Source organism: Zophobas morio, unplaced genomic scaffold (assembly GCF_036711695.1).
Source record: "Zophobas morio isolate AGI-343-1 ecotype UQ-CSIRO unplaced genomic scaffold, CSIRO_AGI_Zmor_V1 ptg000010l, whole genome shotgun sequence".
NCBI classification, from domain to species: domain Eukaryota; kingdom Metazoa; phylum Arthropoda; class Insecta; order Coleoptera; family Tenebrionidae; genus Zophobas; species Zophobas morio.
Genome location: NW_026972115.1, coordinates 5,894,920 through 5,921,320, shown reverse-complemented (window position 1 = coordinate 5,921,320; position 26,401 = coordinate 5,894,920). Strand labels below are relative to the sequence as shown.

At 30.7% G+C, this 26,401-nt stretch overlaps 2 protein-coding genes across 2 annotated transcripts; both read right to left on the bottom strand.

The window, feature by feature from the left end:
* Window positions 1-3,086: 3,086 nt before the first annotated feature.
* LOC135126040 (enolase-phosphatase E1-like) lies at window positions 3,087-4,106 on the bottom strand. The gene has a single exon (XM_064051829.1). It carries the CDS (start codon window positions 4,104-4,106, stop codon window positions 3,087-3,089), a length of 1,020 nt encoding a protein of 339 aa, XP_063907899.1.
* Window positions 4,107-9,337: 5,231 nt separating this feature from the next.
* LOC135126039 (kunitz/BPTI-like toxin) lies at window positions 9,338-9,809 on the bottom strand. The gene is made up of 2 exons (XM_064051828.1): window positions 9,740-9,809; window positions 9,338-9,669 (listed from the first exon to the last, which is right to left on the bottom strand). Exons 1-2 carry the CDS (start codon window positions 9,807-9,809, stop codon window positions 9,338-9,340), a joined length of 402 nt encoding a protein of 133 aa, XP_063907898.1.
* Window positions 9,810-26,401: the final 16,592 nt, after the last annotated feature.

Sequence of the window (26,401 nt, the reverse complement as noted above, 5' to 3'; positions counted from 1 at the left end):
TTCAGAACGTTTCACCTGCTTAAGAAAAAAAAACAGTTGGTGCCTCCTAGAAGGTTTCACATTCTTTAACAAAAGAGTTGGAGGCCCTGAGAAGTTTCCATATTCTTTTACAAAAAAGACACTTGGGCTTCCTTTGAAGTTTTCATCTTTTTTCAAGAAGGACGGTTGAGATTCCTGGGAAAATTTCACATTTTGAAAAAAAAACAGTTTGTTCCCCCGAGAAGGTTGTATATTCCTAAAAAAAGTCACTTGGGCCCCCTGAGAAGGTTTAATTTTCTTTAAAAGAGGACAGTTGAGATCCCCGGGAAGATTTCATATTCTCAAAAAAGCAGTTGGGGTTCCTGAGAAAATTTCACATTCTCAAAAATAAACAGTTGGTGCCTTCGAGAAGGTCTCACATTCTTAAAAAGAAGAAATTTGGGGAGTTTAACGTTCTTAAAAAAAAAGAGTTGGAGGCTCTGAGAAGGTTCCACCTCCTCTAAAAAAAAAATTTGGAATCCTCGAGAAAAATTCACATTCTTTAAAAAAAAAGACAATTTGGGTTGCATATTAAAAAAAAAAGTCAGTTGGGACCCCTGAGCAGGTTTAATTTTCTTTAAAAAAGGACAGTTGAGATCCCCGGGAAGGTTTCATATTTTCAAAAAAAAGCAGCTGGGGTTCCTGAGAAAGTTTCATTTTCTTTAGAAAAGAACAGTTGTGCTCCTCGGAAGATTTCACATTCTAAAAAAAAAAACAGTCGGTGCCCCCAGAAAATTTCACTTCCTTTAGAAGTAGAAAAAAAACAGTTGGTGCCTCTGAGAAGGTTCCACATTCTTAAAAAGAGGACATTTGGGGAGTTTCACATTCTTAAAAAAAAAAGAGTTGGAGGCCCTGGGAAGGTTCCACCTCCTTTAAAAAAAAAGATTCGGAATCCTCGAGAAAAATTCACATTCTTTAAAAAAAAGACAGTTTGGGTTGCATATTAAAAAAAAAGTCACTTGGGACCCCTGAGAAGGTTTAATTTTCTTTAAAAAAGGACAGTTGAGATCCCCGGGAAGGTTTCATATTTCCAAAAAAAGCAGCTGGGGTTCCTGAGAAAGTTTCACTTTCTTTAGAAAAGAACAGTTTGGATCTCTCGGAAGATTTCACATTCTCAAAAAAAAAATCCGTTGGTGCCCCCAGAAGGTTTCATTTCCTTAAGAAGAAGAAGAAAAAAAAACAAAAACAGTTGGTGCTTCTGAGGAAGTTCCACATTCTTAAAAAGAAGAAGGTTCCATATTCTTTAAAACAAGACAATTGAGATTCCTGGGAAGATTTCACATTCTGAAAAAAAAACAATTGGTGCCCTCAGAAAATTTCACATTCTTTAAAAAAACAATTTCTGGCTCCGAGAAGATTCATACTCTTAAAAAAAGACACTTGTGCCCCTTGAAAAGGTTTCACCTTTTGTAAAGAAGGACTGTTGGGAACCCCGGGAAAGTTTCTCATTCTTAAAAAAAAACGTGGTAACGTTGCTCCCATGTAACATATTAGACAATTAGCGAAATTACGTTCCGTACAACGTATTATCCGTTAACGTACACAATTGCCAATAGGGACATTGTATTTTTCCATAGATATTACAGTTTTTTCTACGTTTTGCGTGCTGTACGTTCTACCGCTAATAATTGTGTATTATTCATGACTTTCAATCCGAATTAACCAAGTGTAAACTCAGAAAAGTGTTTAAAGATAGAGTTTCTGAAGGTGCTTACCATTTTCGAATTCTAATAATTTCAGTGAACAGTGAAATTTGAATAACATTTTTGCATTAAATATATCATAAACTTTATGACCAATTGGACAATAACTTTGTGTGACGTGTTTTCGATATTACTATGGGTTTGTGAGTGATATTCGACACGGCGTTTTCATTTAAGAGTTGTTATTATTTCAATAAAACCGTAAAACGTTGGCTTTTATTTAACCTCGTTGTAAAATCCTGGACTCTAAAAAACTTCTATTTTTCTATAGTTTGATCTCTTTTATTTATGAATAATTGTTTTCTAACTTCCAACAAGCTTTTCTAACACTACAACACTGAATTCTTCATTTCTGTAAACATTAGTGTTTTCTTGAAAGGAATTGAAATCTTAGTGTTTGGTTTCTGTAAAAATTTCCACAAACACTAATACCAGCGCATGTATTTATTTTTTTAAATTTACGGCACTTGTCCCTATAGGGTCGTAGCTCCACCGGGTCTCAAGTGCTCTGCATGGTCCTGGTTCCTCAGGAAGGTGGCGTACTTCCACAGGGTCTTTGTACTCTGAGAAACGAAGAAAATTGCGATAGGTCAGGTGTCTGGAATGTTAACTTACTGGTACGACGCCCCGGATTTTCTGTAGTACAGTTTCAATAAATCCCAGGATAACTACACTAGGACTTCAATTCAGCATCGAGAACGCCATATAATAAAAAATTTGAGGGTCCAGTACTGTTATTAATAGACTTATACTGCACTTACTCAAATTGACATACGTGTCTTAGTTAAAATGTTGATTACGTCATCAAAAAATTTTTATATGGAAAAACTCACTAGAAAGATATCCATGCGAATGAATTTTAACGCAATTCGTTCGAAAGAATTTGAAAGTGTTTTTTATGTTTTGAAGAATTTGAAAGAGTGTCGGGAGTGCCTGGTGTTTTTTTCAAAAAGTTGGAAGGATCTCTGACCTAAGCTGAATTGTCATGTTTAATTTTTGGAAAAAAAAATGAATCAAGTACCTGGTGTTTCGTTTTTGAAAGAATTATAAGTAAAACAATTTTGACCCTTCCTCTTTGTTCATTTTTGAAAGAATTTGAAGAATCTGAAGAACCGACCCGTGGTGTTCTGTTTTTGGAAAAATTTTAAAGAATCTTGAGTGTCCGTGGTGTTTGATGTTCGTAAAAAATTTCCTAAGTGACAAAAGTGTGTAAAATAAGCGCGGTTATTTTTGTATATGCATTTATTAAATATTAAAATCCCAAAAATTTATTTTTAAAAGCCGATCATCTGCCGCCTTCAAACCACTGAAGAAAGAACACACTATTAATAATAAATAGTGTGTTCATCTTCAAGATCAATTGAACTATCTGCTTGCGATATCCCGCAGCAGCTGTGTCCAACTCGGTCTGCTTTGTTCGCTACCATTTACAACAGCATGATCTGTATTCACTTCTGGCTGCTCGCTACCATTTTCAAGAACATTATCTGTAGTCATTTCTGGCTGCTCGCTTTCATTTTCAACAACATCATTTGTATTCAATTCTGGCTGTTCGCTACCATTTTCAACAACATTATTTGTAGTCGTTTCTAGCTGCTCGCTACCATTTTCAACATCATCTGGATTCACTTCTGGTTGCGCGCTTCCATTTTCAGCAACATCATTTGTATTCAATTCTGGCTGTTCGCTACCATTTTCAACAACATTATTTGTAGTCGTTTCTAGCTGCTCGCTACCATTTTCAACAACATTATTTGTAGTCGTTTCTAGCTGCTCGCTACCATTTTCAACATCATCTGGATTCACTTCTGGTTGCGCGCTTCCATTTTCAGCAACATCATTTGTATTCAATTCTGGCTGTTCGCTACCATTTTCAACAACATTATTTGTAGTCGTTTCTAGCTGCTCGCTACCATTTTCAACATCATCTGGATTCACTTCTGGTTGCGCGCTTCCATTTTTAGCAACATCATCTATATGCACTTCTGACTGCTCGCTACCATTTTCAACAACATCATCTATATTCACGCTTGGTTGCTCCTCACCATTTTCAACAACATCTTTTGTAACCCCTCCTGGCTGGTTATCACTATTCTCAACAATGCCAACACCCTGACAGTTGCGCATGCACAGTTCGTATGAGGGGAAATTATTTTCGTTTCCATAACATCCCCCATATTTAAACTTGTAGCAATCCTTCAGCCAGGAGTCGTAGCTCCACCGGATACGAAGAATTTGGCATGGTCCTGGATCCCCATCAAGGTTGCATATTATTTCTGGGTGTTGTCTTTTTGAGAAATAATGCATTAAGTTGCTGGGAGGATGTGTAGGATCCACAGAGGTGATCTTAAGAGATGCGACCAAGAGCAGGATGACGACGAGCATTTTCACTACTACACTTTGAATAACTTCAGAACACACTATGACTTTAAAGGAGCACTTAGCAACGACTACTCAATAGAATATTAAAAATCTCAATTTTGTCGCTTATAACTTGGTGTCTTATCGGAACTGACCATAAAAATCAGTAGCTGTTTCATATACAAGCCGTAAACCGGAATTTCCATCAACAAATGCATTTTTTATCTGGAAAATCTTGAAAGCACTCTATACAATTTTTTACTGGGTGTTTGTAAAACATTTGATTGATGGCGCGAATTACCTTTTTAGTAATGTTAGATGTCCTCAATTCACTTTTGTATACCATGTTTGGTTCCTTAATTATTAAGTTTCGTACTTCGGTTAATAAGTGTATTAGCTTTAATAAATTTTATAAGCTAAATTCCTGTTTATCATTTAGTTCTGATGATGGTACCATTGTAATACTAATTATGACCACTTTGAGAAAAAGTTTCGAACTAATGCAATAATATTACCTAATGTTCAATAGTTGCCTTGTGTTAAATGTGCAGACAGAGTGGAGATAACAAATTTAAAACTTTCTTGAAAACCTTTGACACTCGATTTCTGTAAATATTTCCGTAAATGACAACGATGCGTAACACAAGCGCTTTCATATATTATATAAGTATTTTGTGAAATATCGAAAATTTTGTTAAAAATTGGTCGAAACTTGTGGTATTTTGCATATTTTTGATTGTTTCAAAGGACGATTCTGGAAGAACCATTGGAGTTATCGAAGAAATGAAAGCGGATATGACTTCTGCGGCCCGAAATCTATAAGAAAAAGTGTTTTGTGAAATTTCGAAAATATTGTTGAAAATTGTTCGAGAATTGGGGTATTATGCATATTTTTGAATGTTTCATAGGACGATTCTGGAAGAACCATTGGGGTTATCGAAGAAATGAAAGCGGATATGTCTTCTGGGGCCCGAAATCTACAAGAAAAAGTATTTTGTAAAATTACGAAAATTTTGTTGAAAATAGGTCGAAAATTGGGGTATTTTGCATATTTTTGAATGTTTCAAAGGACGATTCTGGAAGAACCATTAGAGTTATCGAAGAAATGAAAGCGGATATGACTTCTGCGGCCCGAAATCTACAAGAAAAAGTATTTTGTAAAATTTCGAAAATTTTGTTGAAAATAGGTCGAAAATTGGGGTATTTTGCATATTTTTGTATGTTTCAAAGGACGATTCTGGAAGAAACATTGGAGTTATCGAAGAAATGAAAGCGGATATGACTTCTGCGGCCCGAAATCTATAAGAAAAAGTGTTTTGTAAAATTTCGAAAATTTTGTTGAAAATTGGTCGAAAATTGGGGTATTTTGCATATTTTTGAATGTTTCAAAGGACGATTCTGGAAGAACCATTAGAGTTATCGAAGAAATGAAAGCGGATATGACTTCTGCGGTCCGAAATCTATAAGAAAATGTGTTTTGTGAAATTTCGAAAATTTTGTTGAAAATTGGTCGAAAATTGGTCGAAAATTTTGTATATTTTTGAATATTTCAAAGGACGATTCTGGAAGAACCATTGGAGTTATCGAAGAAATGAAAGCGGATATGACTTCTGCGGTCCGAAATCTACAAGAAAAAGTATTTTGTGAAATTTCGAAAATATTTTTGAAAATTGTTCGAGAATTGGGGTAATATGCATATTTTTGAATGTTTCAAAGGACGATTCTGGAAGAACCATTGGAGTTATCGAAGAAATGAAAGCGGATATGACTTCTGCGGCCCGAAATCTATAAGAAAAAGTATTTTGTGAAATTTCGAAAATTTTGTTTAAAATTGGTGGAAAATTGGGGCTATTTTGCATATTTTTGAATGTTTCAAAGGACAGTTTGGAAAAACCATTGGAGTTATCGAAGAATGAAAGCGGATATGACTTCTGCGGTCCGAAATATACAAAAAAAAGTATTTTGTGAAATTTCGAAAATTTTGTTGAAAATTGGTCGAAAATTGGAGTATTTTGCATATTTTTGAATATTTCATAGGACGATTCTGGAAGAACCATTGGAGTTATCGAAGAAATGAAAGCGGATATGACTTCTGCGGCCCGAAATCTATAAGAAAAAGTGTTTTGTGAAATTTCGAAAATTTTGTTGAAAATTGGTCGAAAATTGGGATATTTTGCATATTTTTTAATATTTCAAAGGACGATTCTGGAAGAACCATTGGAGTTATCGAAGAAATGAAAGCGGATATGAATTCTGCGGTCCGAGATCTACAAGAAAATGTATTTAGTGAAATTTCGAAAATTTTGTTGAAAATTGGTCGAAAGTTGGGGTATATTGCATATTTTTGAATATTTCAAAGGACGATTCTGGAAGAACTATTGGAGTTATCGAAGAAATAAAAGCGGATATGACTTCTGCGGCCCGAAATCTATAAGAAAAAGTGTTTTGTGAAATTTCGAAAATTTTGTTGAAATTTGGTCGAAAATTGGGGTATTTTGCATATTTTTGAATGTTTCAAAGGACGATTTTGGAAGAACCATTGGAGTTATCGAGGAAATGAAAGCGGATATGACTTCTGCGGCCCGAAATCTATAAGAAAAAGTGTTTTGTGAAATTTCGAAAATTTTGTTGAAAATTGGTCGAAAATTGGGGTATTTTGCATATTTTTTAATATTTCAAAGGACGATTCTGGAAGAACCATTGGAGTTATCGAAGAAATGAAAGCGGATATGAATTCTGCGGTCCGAGATCTACAAGAAAATGTATTTAGTGAAATTTCGAAAATTTTGTTGAAAATTGGTCGAAAGTTGGGGTATATTGCATATTTTTGAATATTTCAAAGGACGATTCTGGAAGAACTATTGGAGTTATCGAAGAAATGAAAGCGGATATGACTTCTGCGGCCCGAAATCTATAAAAAAAAGTGTTTTGTGAAATTTCGAAAATTTTGTTGAAATTTGGTCGAAAATTGGGGTATTTTGCATATTTTTGAATGTTTCAAAGGACGATTCTGGAAGAGCCATTGGAGTTAGCGAAGAAATGAAAGCGGATATGACTTCTGCAGCCCGAAATCAAGAAGAAAAAGCGTTTTGTGAAATTTCGAAAATTTTGTTTAAAATGGGTCGAAAATTGGGGTATGTTGCATATTTTTGAATGTTTCAAAGGACGATTCTGGAAGAACCATTGGAGTTATCGAAGAAATGAAAGCGGATATGACTTCTGCGGCCAGAAATCTACAAAAAAATGTATTTAGTGAAATTTCGAAAATTTTGTTGAAAATTAGAATCAAGTACCTGGTGTTTCGTTTTTGAAAGAATTATAAATAATCCTGGTGCTTTCTAGTGATTTATGTTTGAAAGCATTTTAATTCAAAAAAATTTGAAGAATTTTGACCCTTCCCGGTTATTCATTTTTGAAAGAATCTGAAAAACTTACTATTGGAGTTTTATTTTCGAAAGAAAATAAAGAATCACAGGGGCTCCGAAGTGGTGTCTTGTTTTGAACAAATTTTAACGAATCTTGAGTGTCCGTGGTGTTTGATTTTCGTAAAAAATTCCCTAAGCGACAAAAGTGTTGTCGCTACGTTAATTTTGGTCTTTTTTTGGGAATACCACCAACTTTGCGGACTGGGAAAGAACCGGTCATTTTTCAAAGTTTAAAAAACGAAAAACTGAAAATGGGAAATCCAGAAGTCGAAAAATCGTAACTTTATAAAATCGAAAAATCGAAAAATCAAAATCCTGAGAAATTGAAAAATTTAAACAACAAAAACCTGAAAAATAAAAAAATTGAAGAATTGAAGAAGTGAAAAATCGAAACTTTGGGAAGAAATGGGAAAATAAAAAAAAAGATTACTTCAGAAATCGGAAAACTGAAAATATAGAAACATCAAAATTTGAAAAATTCAAAAATTGAAAAATCGAAATATTTAGAAATAGTAAAATTGAAGAGGATAAAAATTGAGAAATTGTATCATTGAAACATCGGAAAATTGAAACATCGAAAAATAAAAAAATGGAGAAACCGAAAATTTGAAGAACGGAAAAATTGAAAATGGCCAGAATTGAAGTACTGAAAAATTGAAACGTCTAAAGTAGAAAAATCGAGAAATCTAAAAGTATTATACTGCACCTACTCAAACTGACATACGTGTCTTTGTCAAAAGGTTGATGACGTTATCACAAAATTTTTATATGGAAAAATTCACTAGAAAGATATCCAATCATCATAAAAAAATTCACAAAGTTAAATTTGATAATATATTTGTTCAAAATAATTTGAAAGTGTCTATATTTCGAAGAATTTAAGAATACCGGGTGTTATAGACGTTTTGTTTACAACGAATTTCAAGAGTGTTTAGAATGCCTGGTGTTTTTTTCGAAAATTTGAAAGAATCTCTGACCTGACTTAAGGTTTTATTTTTGGAAAAAATGAATCAAAGACCTGCGGGTTTCTAGTGATTTGTATTTGAAAGGATTGTATTTCAAACAATTTTGAAGTTTCAAATTCTTCATTCACCCTTAATATTTTATTTTCCTAAAGTCTTCGATGAACTGCTACAGATTTATGTATAAAGTTATTGTTCCGATCAACTCTAAAAATAGAATAATTTCGTAATCCTAATTCATAATCCATAAAATCATTGTTAAGCCAAGTTTCAATGAATATTATTACATCATAATGTTTATTGCTAACACTTTTATGGAGAATATTTAATTGGGTTCTAAAACCACCAACATTATGAAAGTAAATATTGATTAAATTTGAGTCGACGGTATAACTTGTATTTGTGTGTATTATGTATTTCAATGTTAAATTTTTTCACCCTTCGATTTCTTTTCCTCAAGTTGATTTCTTAATGTTTTAAGTTTTTACGTCCACATTTTTACAAACTATTTTTATTGGCCTAGGTTTTGAACTATCAACAACTTTACCTCTTTGCTTTAACTGAAAGTCCCAAATCTTCCGTAATAATTTTAGAAATAGCCGTACTATCGTGTTGAATTATCACGTTATGAATTTTGATCCTTCCTGGTTGTTCATTTTTGAAAGAATTTGAAGAATCTCAAGAACTAACCCTTGGTATTTTATTTTCGAAAAAATTTCCCCAAGCGACAAAAGTGTGTAAAACAAGCGCGGTTATTTTTGTATATGCATTTATTAAATATTAAAATCCCAAAAAATATATTTATAAAAGCCGATCATCTTCAAACCCTTGAAGAAACAACACACTATACTTTTTTATTGATCTTCATCTACCACTGGCGGTGCCTTCCTAAACTCCACGTCAAGTTTTTTAGCCTATTCCTGCTGCCCTTCGTGCGACCATTTTCAACAAAATCAGGTATATTCACGCCTGGATGCACGGTACCATTCTCAACAACATCATTTGTAACCCTTCCATTCCCAACACCACCAACACCATAACATTTGTACATGCAGGGTCTGTATGCCACGAAATTATTTTCGTTACCATGACATCCCCCATATTTAAACTTGTAGCAATCCTTCCGCCGGGAGTCGTAGCTCCACCGGATACTAAGCGCTTGACATGGTCCTGGATCTTCAGGAAGGTGGCATATTATTTCTAGGTCTCCCAATTTTTTTGAAAAACGAACAATATTTCGATATCTTGGATGTTTCAAATGTTAACTTACTGGGAAAAAATGTAGGATTCACAGAGATGATGTTAAGAGATGCGACCAAAGGCAGGATGAAGACGAGCATTTTCTGTAGTACAGTTTGAATAGCTCCAGAACACAATATGACCTTAGAGGAGCACTTAGCAACCACAATTTAATATATTATTAAAAACGTCAATTTTCCGCTTATAACTTGGTATATTATCGGACCGGACCATTAAAACTGTTAACTGTTTCACATACAAGCCGTAAAATGCATTTTTTATTTGGAAAATCTAGAGCACTCTATATAATTTTCTACTGGGTAATTGCAGAACACTCGATAGATGGCGCTAGTTACATTTTTATTTCTAGAATACTTGATAGACGGCGCCAATTACTTAATTATTAAAAAAACGAAAAACCGATAAATCAAAACATCGAAAAATTCAAAAACTGAGACAATCAAAATATCGAAACATCCCAATTTCGATAAATCGAGTTCTCAAAAAATTGAAAAATCGAAAAATACAAAAATTTTGCGGAATCGACGATTTAAATATCGAAATTTTTAGAAATTTTCAAAAATTTGCATTTCATATCGACTCTTTCGAAAATGTTGCTCCGTGACCATCAACATGGTATATTTTTTGAATCAGCATGTCGAGATCTACTTCCCTGAATTTTTTCGCAATTTTTAGATAAAAATGTAAAGTTTAAAAAACGAAAAACTGATGAATTAAAGAACTGAAAAATCGAAACTGCGAATTCGAGAAACGGGAAAATAAAAAAAATATATATATTAACCGAAAAATCGGAAAACTGAAAATTTAGCAACGTCAAAATTTGAAAAATTGTAAAATAGAAATACTGAAGAACTGGAAAATCAAAAAATCCAGAAATCGAAAAATTTAAAACTTAAAACATTGAACAATTGAAATATCGCAAAATTGGAAACTGGAGAAATCCAAACAAAAAAGAATCAAAAAAGAAAAATTCGAAAATCTAAAACTTAAAAATCGAAAAACCGAGAAATCCAAAAATCGAAACATCGAGAAATAAAAAAAAATGAGAAATTGATAAATATAAAATTTGAACAATCAAAACATCCAAACTTCTGAATTCGATAAATCAAGAAATAAAAAAAAAATTGAAAAATTTTAAAAAAGAAAAATTAAAACATCGAAAAGTTGAAAAAAAAAATAGGAAATCGAAGTATAAAACTGTCGACAATTTGAGAAATCTAAAGTTTAAGGAAAAATTGAAAATCCAAAAAGTAAAAAAAGGGTCGAAACCCAAAAACTGCAAACTGAAAAATTTAAAAATTGTAAAATCGAAAGAAACAACAAAAATTAAGAAAATGAAAAAACAAAAAATTGTGATATAAAATCGAGAAAATGAAAAATAAAAAATCAGGAAAAAGCAAAATAAAAATCTGGGAGTTGAAAAATGAGAAATTGTAATATTGAAAAATTGGAAAATTTGAAAGTCGGCAAATTGTAAAAGTGAAAAATCAAAAGTAAAAAACGAAAAAGTGTATAATAAAAACTTGAAAAATGTACAAAGTGAAAATCAAAGTCGAAAATTTGAACAAAAATTGCTAAAACCCTGAAAATTTGAAAAATTTAATAAAGGAAAAATTGTAAAATCGAAAGAAACAACAAAAAATAAAGGAAATTAAGAAAAAGAAAATTGTGATATAAAATCGAAAAAGTGAAAATGAAAAAATCGGGAAAATGAAAAATTGTAAAATCGAAAAAAAAAACACAGAAAATAAAGGAAATGAAAAAACGGACAATTGTGATATAAATCGAGAAGATAAAAATTAAAAATTCGCCACATTGAAAAATAAAAATCGGGAACATGAAAAATTGTGGAAACGAAAAATTGAAACTGAAAATTCGAAAAATTGAAGAAACGAAAAATTGAAAAATCGAAAGCAACAACAAAAAATAAAGGAATTGAAAAAATGTAAAGTTGTGACATAAAATCGAGAAAATGAAAAATAAAATCGAGAACTTGAAAAATTGAGGAAACGAAAAATTGAAAATGACAAAAATTAAAAACCGAGAATGTGAAAAATCGAAAAATGAGAAACTGTAATATCAAAAAATTGCAGAATTAAAAAATTTCAAATCGAAAACTTGAAAAATTTAGAAATCAAGAAACTGTAAAATTGAAAAATCAAAAATAAAAAAACGAAAAAGTTTATGATGAAAACTTGAAAAATGTCAAAAGTGAAAATCCAACATGAAAATTTGAAGAAATAAAAATTCGAAAAATCGAAAGACTAAAAATTGAAAAAAAAAAGAAATATGTAAGTATTGTAAAATCAAAATATTGAAAATTAAAGAAACTGAAAAATTGGAAAATTGGAAATCCAAAAAACAGCAAACTGAAAAATTTTAAACGTGGAATTGAAAAATGAAAGCCTGAAAATTTGAAAAATTGAATAAATAAAGAATTGGAAATCGAAAGAAATAACAAAAAATAAAGGAAATAAATAAATCAAAAATTGTGTTATAAAATCAATTTCAAAGAATTCGGTTTTATAGTTCCTGAGTAAATCAATAAAATAAATTTACGCATTCATTAATTTTTTTGACTCACCCTGTATATGCAAATCCAAAAAATATCGATAGAGTGATAAATCACAAGTACAGACTCATCGTATTTTGTACAGTTTAGATAGGATTTATTCAGCAAAAATTTTAGAGTGACGTCATCAATTTTTTAGGGGGGAAGAGCAAATACATTTAGATAAAAATTTACTATGCTTATGATAACTTTAAAACATCTCCAAGATTTCAAAGCATTCGGTTCTGTAATTCCTGATGAAATCAATAAAATAAATTGACGCATTCATTAATTTTTTTGTCACCCTGTATATGCAAATCGAAAAAAATTGAAAGGAATGATAAATCACAAGAAGAACTAAAATTATAACAATGAAACATCGAAAAGTTTAAGACTTTGGGAAATAGAAAATAGAAAAATTGAAAAATTGTAAAAAAATAGAGAGAGGAAAAAACGCAAAATTCGAAAATTTGAGGAACTGAAAAATTAAATAATCGAAAAATTGAAAAGTTGAGACACCGAGAAATTTAATAATCAAAAATGAAAAACTTAAAAATTTTAAAACTGCAAGATTGAAAAAGTAAAAAATTTAACAATCTAACACATTTCTAAAAAATCGTAAGATTGAGGAAACGAAAAATTGAAACATCAAAACTTAAAAATCAAGCTACTAAAAATCGGAATTCTAAACATAAAAATGAATCCATTTTGTTTAGTTTGATTTATGTAATGAACACTTTCGTAAATAAATGGTTGTTATTTAAAAATCTAAAAATTTAAATCGAGAAACTGAAAAATTAAAAATCGAAGAACTAAAAGTTGAAAAATTCCAAAATTCCAAACCACGAAAAATTAAAAAATACTTCAAAAATCGGAAAAAATAGGAACATTGAAAAATAAAACTGCAAACTTAGAAATTAAAAAATCCGAAAGGAAAATCAGAAAGAAAAAACCCCAAGATTCCAAACCACCAAACAAATAAAATCACTAATCACTAATCACTGATCACTGATCACTGATCATTGATCACTGATCATTGATCACTGATTACTGATCACTGATCGTGATTTCGTGATTTCGTGATTGGTGATTCGTGATTCGTGATTCGTGATTCGTGATTCGTGATTAGTGATTAGTGATTAGTGATTCGTGATGCGTGATTCGTTATTCGTGGTTCGTGATTAGTGATTCGTGATTCGTGATTCGTGATTAGTGATTCGTGATGCGTGATTCGTGATTCGTGATTAAGGATTAGTGATTAGTGAATAGTGATTAGTGATTAGTGATTCGTGAGTCGTGATTCGTGATTAGTGATTCGTGATTCGTGATTGGTGATTCGTGATTAGTGATTAGTGATTAGTGATTAGTGGTAGTCCAGTACTTTCGGAGATTATCTGTCTAATAAAAATCCGGGACGGCAGACAGACGGATAGACGGACAGATGTACAGACGGACAGGCGGACAGACGGACAGACGGACAGACCTATTTCTTCGTCTTTTAGGGGTCATGAAAGATCGAGAAAACGTAAAAGTAGAGAGTCAGCCGACGGACTCGATTACAATACTTCCTTTGCTTACGCTCGGGAAGTAAAAACTATCGTCCTAAGTCAATTTCTCTCATTTTTACAGGACACTTCAAATGGAATGAAAACTGTCCCAAACCAGGCCGAGTCATACCGCCTTAATTTACTTTTGTATTTCATGTTACGTTCCTTAATTACTAAATTTTGTACTCTGGGTAAGTGTATTAAATTTAATATATTCATCATTTAAGTCTGATGATGGTACCAGTGTAATACTAATTCTGGCCATTTTGAGAAAAAGTTTGGAACTGAGTTGCCTTCTGTTAAATGTGTATGCAGAGTGGAGAAACCAAAAGTGACAATGATTTGTAATATAAGCGCTTTTATTTTTGTATATGCATTTATTAAATTATAAAATCCCAAAAAAATATTTATAAAATCCGATCATCTTGCGTCTTCAAACCTTTGAAGAACACATCTTTTTACGATCTTCATCTAATACCAGCCGTGCCTTCGAAAATCGAATCTCGTCTGCATCCCATTCCGCAGGCTATAACTTTCAACATCATCCATCTTCGCGGTTGAGTACTCGTTAACTTTCGCAGCGACATCAAAACCATGACAGTTATCCATGCAATGTTTGTATGAGAAGAAATTATTTTCGTTGCCATAACATCCCCCATAATTGAACGTGTAGCAATCCTTCAGGAAGGAGTCGTATCTCCACCGGGTAGAATATATTTGGCATGGCCCTGGATCTTCAGGAAAGTTGCATACTATTTTTGGGTCTCCTGTTACTGAGAAACGAACAACATTTCGATACCTTAGATGCTTGAAATGTTAACTTACTGGGAGCAAGTGTAGAATTCACAGAGATGATGTTAAAACATGCGACCAAGAGCAGGACGACGACAAGCATTTTCTCTAGTACACTTTGAATAACTCTATGACTTTAAAGGAGCACCTAGCAACGACAATTCAATAAATATGTATTAAAAAAGTTAATTTTCCGCTTTTAACTCGGTGTCTTATCAGATCGGATCATAAAAATCGTTAACTGTTTGATACACAAGCCATTAAAAATGCATTTATTATCTGGAAAATTTTGAGAGCACTCTATACAATTTTCTAGTGGGTATTTGTAGAACACTCGGTAGATGGCGTTAGTTAAATTTTTATTTCCAGAGTACTTGACGGCAGTCAAAAATTTTGGGCTTGACTAACACTATCTATGGATACAAATTTTTCTTGCTATGACTGACATAGCAAATATTTGTATTTCAAAAGTGTCAAAAAGACGCAAAAATATTAAATATTCATCAAACGAAACAAATAAAGCCGTACAAAAGTGAAAAGAACAATATATTTAACCCCCCCTTCTTCAAATTTCGGCCAATTTTTGACATTTTCGAAACTTAACTAAATAAATTTTCTTGTCGATTTCGAGTGCTAGAACTCACTTCCGTCATCATTTCTTTGATAACTGCAACCGTTTTTGCGGAATCGACGGTTTAAATATCGAAATTTTTAGAAATTTTCAAAAATTCGCATTTCATATCGATTTTTTCGAAAATGTTGCTCCGTGACAATCAACATGGTATATTTTTTGAATCAGCATGTCGAGATCTACTTCCCTGAATTTTTTCGCAATTTTTAGATAAAAATGTAAAGTTTAAAAAACGAAAAACTGAAGAATTAAAGAACTGAAAAATCGAAACTGCGAATTCGAGAAACGGGAAAATAAAAATATATATATATATTAATCGAAAAATTGGAAAACTGAAAATTTAGCAACGTCAAAATTTGAAAAATTGTAAAATAGAAATACTGAAGAACTGGAAAATCAAAAAATCCAGAAATCGAAAAATTTAAAACTTAAAACATTGAACAATTGAAATATCGCAAAATTGGAAACTGGAGAAATCCAAACATCAAAGAATCAAAAAAGAAAAATTCGAAAACCTAAAACTTAAAAATCGAAAAACCGAGAAATCCAAAAATCGAAACATCGAGAAATAAAAAAAATGAGAAATTGATAAATTGAGAATTTGAACAATCAAAACATCCAAACTTCTGAATTCGATAAATCGAGAAATAAAAAAAAATTGAAAAATTTTAGAAAAGAAAAATTAAAATATCGAAAAGTTGAAAAAAAATTAGGAAATCGAAGTATAAAACTGTCGAAAATTTGAAAAATCTAAAGTTTAAAGAAAAATTGAAAATCCAAAAAGTAAAAAACGGGTGGAAACCGAAAAACTGCAAACTGAAAAATTTAAAAATTGTAAAATCGAAAGAAACAACAAAAATTAAGGAAATGAAAAAACAAAAAATTGTGATATAAAATCGAGAAAATGAAAAATAAAAGATCAGGAAAAAGCAAAATAAAAATCGGGGAGTTGAAAAATGAGAAACTGTAATATTGAAAAATTGGAAAATTTGAAAGTCGGCAAATTGTAAAAGTGAAAAATCAAAAATAAAAAACGAAAAAGTGTATAATAAAAACTTGAAAAATGTACAAAGTGAAAATCAAAGTCGAAAATTTGAACAAAAATTGCTAAAACCCTGAAAATTTGAAAAATTTAATAAAGGAAAAATTGTAAAATCGAAAGAAACAACAAAAAATAAAGGAAATCAAAAAAGGAGAATTGTGATATAAAATCGAAAAAGTGAAAATTAAAAAATCGGAAAAATGAAAAATTGTAAAATCGAAAAAAAAAACGCTGAAAATAAAGGAAATGAAAAAACGGACAATTGTGATATAAATCGAGAAGATAAAAATTAAAAATTGGCCACATTGAAAAATAAAAATGGGGAACATGAAAAATTGTGGAAACGAAAAATTGAGAAACTGAAAATTCGAAAAATTGAAAAATCGAAAGGAACAACAAAAAATAAAGGAACTGAAAAAATGTAAAGTTGTGACATAAAATCGAGGAAATGAAAAATAAAGTCGAGTACGTGAAAAATTGAGGAAACGAAAAATTGAAAATGACAAAAATTATAAACCGAGAATGTGAAAAATCGAAAAATGAGAAACTGTAATATCAAAAAATTGCAGAATTAAAAAATTGCAAATCGAAAACTTGAAAAATTTAGAAGCCAAGAAATTGTAAAATTGAAAAATCAAAAATAAAAGAACGAAAAAGTTTATGATGAAAACTTGAAAAATGTCAAAAGTGAAAATCCGACATGAAAATTTGAAGAAATGAAAATTCGAAAAATCGAAAGACTAAAAATTGAAAAAAAAAGAAATATGTAAGTATTGTAAAATCAAAATATTGAAAATTAAAGAAACTGAAAAGAAATTGGAAAATTGGAAATCCAAAAACTGCAAGCTGAAAAATTTTAAACGTGGAATTGAAAAATGAAAGCTTGAAAATTTGAAAAATTGAATAAATAAAGAATTGGAAATCGAAAGAAACAACAAAAAATAAAGGAAATAAATAAATCAAAAATTGTGTTATAAAATCAATTTCAAAGAATTCGGTTTTATAGTTCCTGAGTAAATCAATAAAATAAATTTACGCATTCATTAATTTTTTTGAGTCACCCTGTATATGCAAATCCAAAAAATATCAATGGAGCGATAAATCACAAGTACAGACTCATCATATTTTGTTCAGTTTACATAGGATTTATTCGGCAAAATTTTAGAGGGACGTCATCGATTTTTTTAGTGGGGAAGAGCAAATACATTTTGATAAAAAAATTACCATGCTTATGGTAACTTTAAAACATCTCCAAGATTTCAAAGCATTCGATTATATAATTCCTGATTAAATCAATAAAATAAATTGACGCATTCATTAATTTTTTTGTCACCCTGTATATGCAAATCGAAAAAATTTGAATAGAATGATAAATCACAAGAAGAACTAAAACCGAAAAATTATAACAATGAAACATCGAAAAGTTTAAGACTTTGGGAAATAGAAAATAGAAAAATTGAAAAATTGTAAAAAAAAATAGAGAGAGGAAAAAACGCAAAATTGAAGGAAACATTAAAATGTCCAAAAAATTGAAAAATTGAAGAATGGAAAATCGAAAATTTGAGGAATTGAATAATTAAATAATCGAAAAATTGAAAAGTTGAGACACCGAGAAAATTAATAATCAAAAATGAAAAACTTAAAAATTTTAAAACTGCAAGATTGAAAAAGTAAAAAATTTAACAAACTAACACATTTCTAAAAAATCGTAAGATTGAAGAAACAAAAAATTGAAACATCAAAACTTAAAAATCAAGCTACTAATAATCGGAATACTAAACATAAAAATGAATCCATTTTGTTTAGTTTAATTTATGTAATGAACACTTTCGTAAATAAATGGTTGTTATTTAAAAATCTAAAAATTTAAATCGAGAAACTGTAAAATTAAAAATCGAAGAACTAAAAGTTGAAAAATTCCAAAATTCCAGACCACGAAAAATTAAAAAATACTTCAAAAATCGGAAAAAATAGGAACATTGAAAAATAAAACTGCAAACTTAGAAATTAAAAAATCCGAAAGGAAAATCAGAAAGAAAAAACCCCAAGATTCCAAACCACCAAACAAATAAAATCACTAATCACTAATCACTGATCATTGATCACTGATCACTGGTCACTGATCGTGATTTCGTGATTTCGTGATTTCGTGATTGGTGATTTGTGATTCGTGATTCGTGATTCGTGATTAGTGATTCGTGATTCGTGATTCGTAATTAGGTATTCGTGATTAGTGATTAGTGATTCGTGATTCGTGATTAGTGATTCGTGATTCGTGATTAGTGATTCGTGATGCGTGATTCGTGATTAATGATTAGTGATTAGTGAATAGTGAATAGTGATTAGTGATTAGTGATTCGTGAGTCGTGATTCGTGACTAGTGATTCGTGATTGGTGATTCGTGATTAGTGATTAGTGATTAGTGATTAGTGATAGTCCAGTACTTTCGGAGATTATCTGTCTAATAAAAATCCGGGACGGCAGACAGACGGATAGACGGACAGATGTACAGACGGACAGACGGACAGACGGACAGACGGACGGACGGACGGACAGACGGACGGACGGACAGACGGACAGACGGACAGACAGACGGAAATAGGAGACCTATTTCTTCGTCTTTTAGGGGTCATGAAACATCGAGAAAACGTAAAAGTAGAGAGTCGGCCGACGGACTCGTTTACAATACTTCCTTTGCTTACGCTCGGGAAGTAAAAACTATCGTCCTAAGTCAATTTCTCTCATTTTTACAGCACACTTCAAATGGAATGAAAACTGTCCCAAACCAGGCCGAGTCATACCGCCTTAATTTACTTTTGTATTACATGTTACGTTCCTTAATTACTAAATTTTGTACTCTGGGTAAGTGTATTAACTTTAATATATTCATCATTTAAGTCTGATGATGGTACCAGTGTAATACTAATTCTGGCCATTTTGAGAAAAAGTTTTGAACTGAGTTGCTTTCTGTTAAATGTGTAGGCAGAGTGGAGAAACCAAAAGTGACAACGATTTGTAATAACTATAAGCGCTTTTATTTTTGTATATGCATTTATTAAATTATAAAATCCCAAAAAAATATTTATAAAAGCCGATCATCTTGCGTCTTCAAACCTCTGAAGAACAGATCTTTTTATCGATCTTCATCTAATACCACCCGAGTCTTCGAAAATCCAATCTCATCTGCATCCCATTCCGCAGGCTATAACTTTCAACATCATCCATCTTCGCGGTTGAGTACTCGTTAACTTTCGCAGCGACATCAAAACCATGACAGTTATCCATGCAATGTTTGTATGTGAAGAAATTATTTTCGTTGCCATAACATCCCCCATAATTGAACATGTAGCAATCCTTCAGGAAGGAGTCGTATCTCCACCGGGTAGAATATATTTGGCATGGCCCTGGATCTTCAGGAAAGTTGCATACTATTTTTGGGTCTCCTGTTACTGCGAAACGAACAACATTTCGATACCTTAGATGCTTGAAATGTTAACTTACTGGGAGCAAGTGTAGAATTCACAGAGATGATGTTAAAACATGCGACCAAGAGCAGGATGACGACGAGCATTTTCTCTACGAGTAGTACACTTTGAATAACTCTATGACTTTAAAGCAGCACCTAGCAACGACAATTCAATAAATATGTATTAAAGAAGTTAATTTTCCGCTTTTAACTCGGTGTCTTATCAGATCGGATCATAAAAATCGTTAACTGTTTGATACACAAGCCATTAAAAATGCATTTTTTATCTGGAAAATTTTGAGAGCACTCTATACAATTTTCTATTGGGTATTTGTAGAACACTCGATAGATGGCGCTAGTTAAATTTTTATTTCTAAAGTACTTGACGGCAGTCAAAAATTTTGAGCTTGACTAACACTATCTATTGATACAAATTTTTCTTACTATGACTGACATAGCAAATATTTGTATTTCAAAAGTGTCAAAAAGACGCAAAAATATTAAATATTCATCAAACGAAACAAATAAAGCCGTACAAAAGTGAAAAGAACAATATATTTAACTATTTATCTTACTGATGAATACTAGTCAACATATATATTTGAAAAAAAAACACATACCCAAAAATAAGAACCTTGTTTCAGTATATTTAACGGTATCATCAGCACCTTCAAATTTTGGATTTGGATTTTTGTATTGTTTTTTTAACTTTAAATTTAGAACTTTTGCAATGATATTTTGGATTATCCACTTCTCTTTGATTAAGTGAATCAACTTGAATATTTATAATATTTTAGAGTTATTTTTGTTTTGAAATTTTCGCAATTTTTAGAACTTTTTAAAAAGTGAAATTTTTTCAAATTTCCGCCAATTTTTGACATTTTCGAAACTCAACTAAATACATTTTCTTGTAGATTTCGAGTGCTAGAACTCACTTCCGGCATCATTTCTTTGATAACTGCAACCGTTTTTGCGGAATCGACGGTTTAAATATCGAAATTTTTAGAAATTTTCAAAAATTTGCATTTCATATCGACTGTTTCGCAAATGTTGCTCCGTGACCATCAACATGGTACATTTTTTGAATCAGCATGTCGAGATCTACTTCCCTGAATTTTTTCGCAATTTTTAGATAAAAATGTAAAGTTTAAAAAACAAAAAACTGAAGAATTAAAGAACTGAAAAATCGAAACTGCGAATTCGAGAAACGGGAAAATAAAAAAATATATATATTAATCGAAAAATCGGAAAACTGAAAATTTAGCAACGTCAAAATTTGAAAAATTGTAAAATAGAAATACTGAAGAACTGGAAAATCAAAAAATCTAGAAATCGAAAAATTTAAAATTTAAAACATTGAACAATTGAAATATCGCAAAATTGAAAAATGGAGAAATCCAAAGATCAAAGAATCAAAAAAGAAAAATTCGAAAATCTAAAACTTAAAAATCGAAAATCCGAGAAATCAAAAATCTAAACATCGACAAATAAAAAAAATTGAGAAATTGATAAATTGAGAATTTGAACAATCAAAACATCCAAACTTTTGAATTCGATAAATCGAGAAATAAAGAAAAATTGAAAAATTTTAAAAAAGGAAAATTAAAACATCGAAAAGTACAAAAATTTAGGAAATAATATAATAATATATAATAATATAATATAATAATAATAATATATATATTTTGGTCTCCACAGATACATATATGTATAACAGTATATAAGACAAGTCAAAAAGAAAAAAAAATACAAACAAAGAAACACTAAAACTAAAAATTAAAAACTAAACATTTAACAAGCAAAATAACAAAAAGACAAAATGATATTGTCAACATGCCATCAACCTTGAAAAAATTCACCTAGGGAATAATAACATTTATCTGTTAAAAATACTTTTAAATTTTTCCTAAATGATGATATTAACTGACAATTTTGAATATTCACTGGCAAATAATTGAAAATTCTAACTCCCATACAATCAGTTGCTAACACACCAACATTACAACGTTTAAACGGAACATGAATCTGATGTTTTTGTCGGGTATTTACTTTATGTACGTTATGGACATACGTTAGATTATGTCGGTTTTTATAAATGTGAACACTCATTTCAAATATGTATAATGACGGAAGAGTCAATATATTTAATTTTTTAAAAAGGCTTTTGCAGCTTGTATGTTTACTTGCACCGGCAATTGTTCTGATGGCACGTTTTTGACTAATAAACACATTGGCTGCGCTTGGTGACCCACCCCATAAACAAATACCATACCTAATTCTGGATTCCACATGAGCATGGTATATATTAACCAATTGATCAATATTTAAAATTATCTTTAAATTTCTTAGAAGATAACACAGTGAGTTTAATTTTGGAACCAGTATTTTGGCATGTGACTTAAAGTTGAGGTTTGTATCTACCATAAGACCTAGAAATTTTATGGTGTCGACAGTGTTATGCTGTAGATTTGAACATTTGAGATCTATATACTTACAGGTGTTTTGGCGATTACGAAATCTTATAACTTGTGTTTTTTCAGAGTTTATATAAATGTTGTTGGTGGAAAACCAGGATTGGAGATTCGTCATTAAAATATTAACCTCTCTTTCTAATTGAACTTCATTGCGATCTGAAATTATAATCGACGTGTCATCAGCATATAAAACAGGTGATACATTTTTAAAGAGGCTTTCAATGTCGTTTACGTAAAGAAGGAAGAGAATGGGTCCCAGAACTGATCCCTGGGGCACACCTACATCTATGTCAATTATGTTAGAACTGATTTGATTTTTAAAATTTTCTTTATTGGTATTCGGAATTACAACGTACTGATGCCTGTTCTCGAGGTAGGATACTACCCAATCCAAACTATTACCTCTACATCCATAAGAGAATAATTTGGTTATCAACAGATTATGATTTACGCAGTCGAATGCCCTGCTGAGATCACAAAAGATCCCAACAGGACACTCTCCCGCCTCTATTTTTGAAACAACATTGTTATACAAATCAATCATGGCAGTATTTGTGGAAAGATTATTACGAAAACCATGCTGGTATTTACTAAGTACATTATGATTGTCTAAAAATTTTTGTAAGCACACAAAAATGCTTGTTCAAAAATTTTTGAAAAACTAGAGCTAATTGCAACAGGACGGTAGTTCTCCATGCAAGCCTTATCTTTTTTCTTATGTATGGGAATAATTTTTGATGTTTTTAGTAATTCCGGGAACTGACCCTTTTCAAACGACAAATTTATAAGGTACGTTAGAGGAGTTATAATTGCAGAGAGTACTTTTTTAATTATGGCTGGCGGAATATCGTCTGGTCCGGCCGACCATTTAGGTTTTATTTTATTTTTCACAAGAGAAAGCAACTCTTCCTCCACATACGGATGAAGAAATAAAGTTTGATTAACACCATCAATATTATGACTATCGGCTGGTGTATTATTCCTCACTGAAATATTTTTTATGAGATCTTTAGGGGCTTGCTTGAAGAACTCGTTGAAGCTATCTGCAACTAAAGATGGATCATTTAAAAGAGTATCTTTTACTGAAATTTCGATGTTATTAGAGATCTCTGGTTCGTTGTGTGTTAATTCTGAAATAATTTTCCATAAAGTTTTGTTAGGGTTATCGGATGTAAAAATTTTGTTTTGAAAAAATCTCCTTTTACTATTTCTAACCAATTTTAAATGAATAAGTTTAGCTTGTTTATAAATGCAGGATAGCTGAGGGTAGTTACTTTTCATAATGTACAGATCTTTTAGCTTAATACTTGATGTTAAAATTTCTGAGTTTATCCACCTCCTACTATACGTATCTGTCTTAGTTGTACGCATTTTAAGTGGGAATTGGTCCTCGAAATGACTCCGAAAGATTCCATAAAAGTAATCAAATGCATCATTTAAATCATTCAAACAGTACAAACCATCCCAATCTTGATTTACCAACCGACAGAGGAATTTTTGAATATCAGCATTTCTAAAAATTCTCTTTAACTCATAGACCTTATTATTTGTTTTAGGGGTAATTTTAAAAATATCAGTTTCATAATAAACTGTCCTGTGATCTGAAACAATATTGTCGAAAACATAACATGTTCCGTTCTCAATGTTAGTGAAAGCATGATCAATAATAGAAACAGTTGAAGTATAAAATCGAAGTATAAAACTGTCGAAAATTTGAGAAATCTAAAGTTTAACGAAAAATTGAAAAATCAAAAAGTAAAAAACGGGTGGAAACCGAAAAACTGCAAACTGAAAAATTTAAAAATTGTAAAATCGAAAGAAACAACAAAAATTAAGGAAATGAAAAAACAAAAAATTGTGATATAAAATCGAGAAAATGGAAAATAAAAAATCAGGAAAAAGCAAAATAAAAATCGGGTAAGTTGAAAAATTGAGGGGACGGAAAATTGAAAAAGGGCACAATTAAAAATCGAGAATGTGATAAATGGAAAAATGAGAAATTGTAATATTGAAAAATTGGAAAATTTGAAAAATGTACAAAGCGAAAATCAAACTCGAAAATTTTAAGAAAAATTGCTAAAAACCTGAAAATTAAAAAAATTTAATAAAGGAAAAATTGTAAAATCGAAAGAAACAACAAAAAATAAAGGAAATCAAAAAAAAGAAAATTAAAATCGGCAACATGAAAAATAACAGTCGGAAACAAAAAATTGGAAAACGGAAAAATTAAAAATTGAGAAACTGAAAAATCGAAAAATGAAAATCTGTAATATTGAAAAATTGACAAATTGAAAAACTGATGCAAACCGAAGAATCGAAGGAACGAAAAATTGAAAATTTTGGAAGTCGAGAAATTGTAAAATTGAGAAATCAAAAATAAAAAACGAAAAATTACAAAATGAAAACTTGAAAAATCTTAAGAATCGAAAAAGTGAAAAATAAAAAAAAAGAAATATGTATTTGAAATAGAAATATTTAAAATTAAAGAAATTGGAAAATCGGAAGACTGGAAATCCAAAAACTGCAAAGTGAAAAATTTAAAAATTAAAAAATGGATGAACTGAAAATTCAAAGCCTAAAAATTGAAAAATTGAACATATGAAAAATTGTAAAATCGAAAAAAAAAAAATAAAGGAAATGAAACAACAGACGATTGTGATATACTTAAATCGAGAAGACAAAATTAAAATTTCGCCACATTGAAAAATTGTGGAAACGAAAAATTGAGAAACTGAAAATACGAAAAATTGAGGAAGCGAAAAATCGAAAAATCGAAAGAAACAACAAAAAATAAAAGAATTGAAAAATGAAAATTTGTGACATAAAATCGGGAAAATGAAAAATAAAAATCGAGAACTCGAAAAATTGAGAAATGAGAACTATAATTGCAAAATTAAAAATTGCAAATCGAAAAATTGAAAAATGTAGAAGTCAAGAAACTGTAAAATTAAAAAATCAAAAATAAAAAAACGAAAATATTTACGAAAACTTGAAAAATGTCAAAAGTGAAAATCAAACATGAAAATTTGAAGAAACGAAAATTTGGAAAATCGAAAGATTAAAAATTGAAAAAAAAGAAATATGTATTGTAAAATCAAAATATTGAAAATTAAAGAAATTGTAAAATTGGAAGACTGGAAATCCAAAAACAGCAAATTGAAAAATTTTAAACGTGGAAAATGATGGAACTGAAAAATGAAAGCCTGAAAATTTGAAAAATTGAATAAATAAAGAATTGGAAATCGAAAGAAACAACAAAAAATAAAGGAAATAAATAAATCAAAAATTGTGTTATTAAATCGAGAAACGTCGAGAAAACATAAAATTAGTCATTCGCCAGATGGATCTCTTAACTGCGTTATCAGAAAAAAAAATCTATAAATCGAATCTTACAGTTATCTGACAAAACTGAATATGTTATACCGGACTTCAAGAGCGAGGAAAGTGCTGTCTAAATAACTTTAGACCAATTTTTATAATTCAACAATTTACATTGAGTATCAAAAATAAAACACCGATAGCTTTCGAATAATTTTGAATGTGTTGTGTTGTTTTTTTTAATTCCACCAATATTTTCTATTTTGACAAAATGACGAAAGAATCGAAACTTGGAGGGTTACATAAAACGAGTAAAATTTGAAGCCTCGTATTGATGCAATCTGTTAAGAAAGGTTCGTTGTAGACACCTCTTTTTGTAATTTTTTTCGCACTACAAAGTGTACGTTGTAACAGCAACGTAAATGTCGTCATTTTTGCATGTTTTTACTTTTTTTTACACAGAAAAAAGAACTGAAAATCAAATTTTAACATAAGAGGGACAAAATATGTCTAATAAGGGTTGTTAAGAAAAAAACTATCGTCCTAAGTCAATTTCTCCTAATGTTCAAGATTTGCCTTCTGTTAAATGTGTAGGCAGAGTGGAGAAACCAAAAGTGACAATGATTTGTAATATAAGCGCTTTTATTTTTTTATATGCATTTATTAAATTATAAAATCCCAAAAAAATATTTATAAAAGCCGATCATCTTGCGTCTTCTAACCCCTGAAGAACACATCTTTTTATCGATCTTCATCTAATACCAGCCGTGCCTTCGAAAATCGAATCTCGTCTGCATCCCATTCCGCAGGCTATAACTTTCAACATCATCCATCTTCGCGGTTGAGTACTC

Bases quoted from the DNA above. Each gene is read 5' to 3' on its own strand.
- LOC135126040 (XM_064051829.1), bottom strand. From the start codon at position 4,106: ATGCTCGTCGTCATCCTGCTCTTGGTCGCATCTCTTAAGATCACCTCT.
- LOC135126039 (XM_064051828.1), bottom strand. From the start codon at position 9,809: ATGCTCGTCTTCATCCTGCCTTTGGTCGCATCTCTTAACATCATCTCT. The intron at 9,670-9,739 runs GTAAGTTAACAT...TGGGAGACCTAG, and splicing joins GAATCCTACATTTTTTCCCA to AAATAATATGCCACCTTCCT.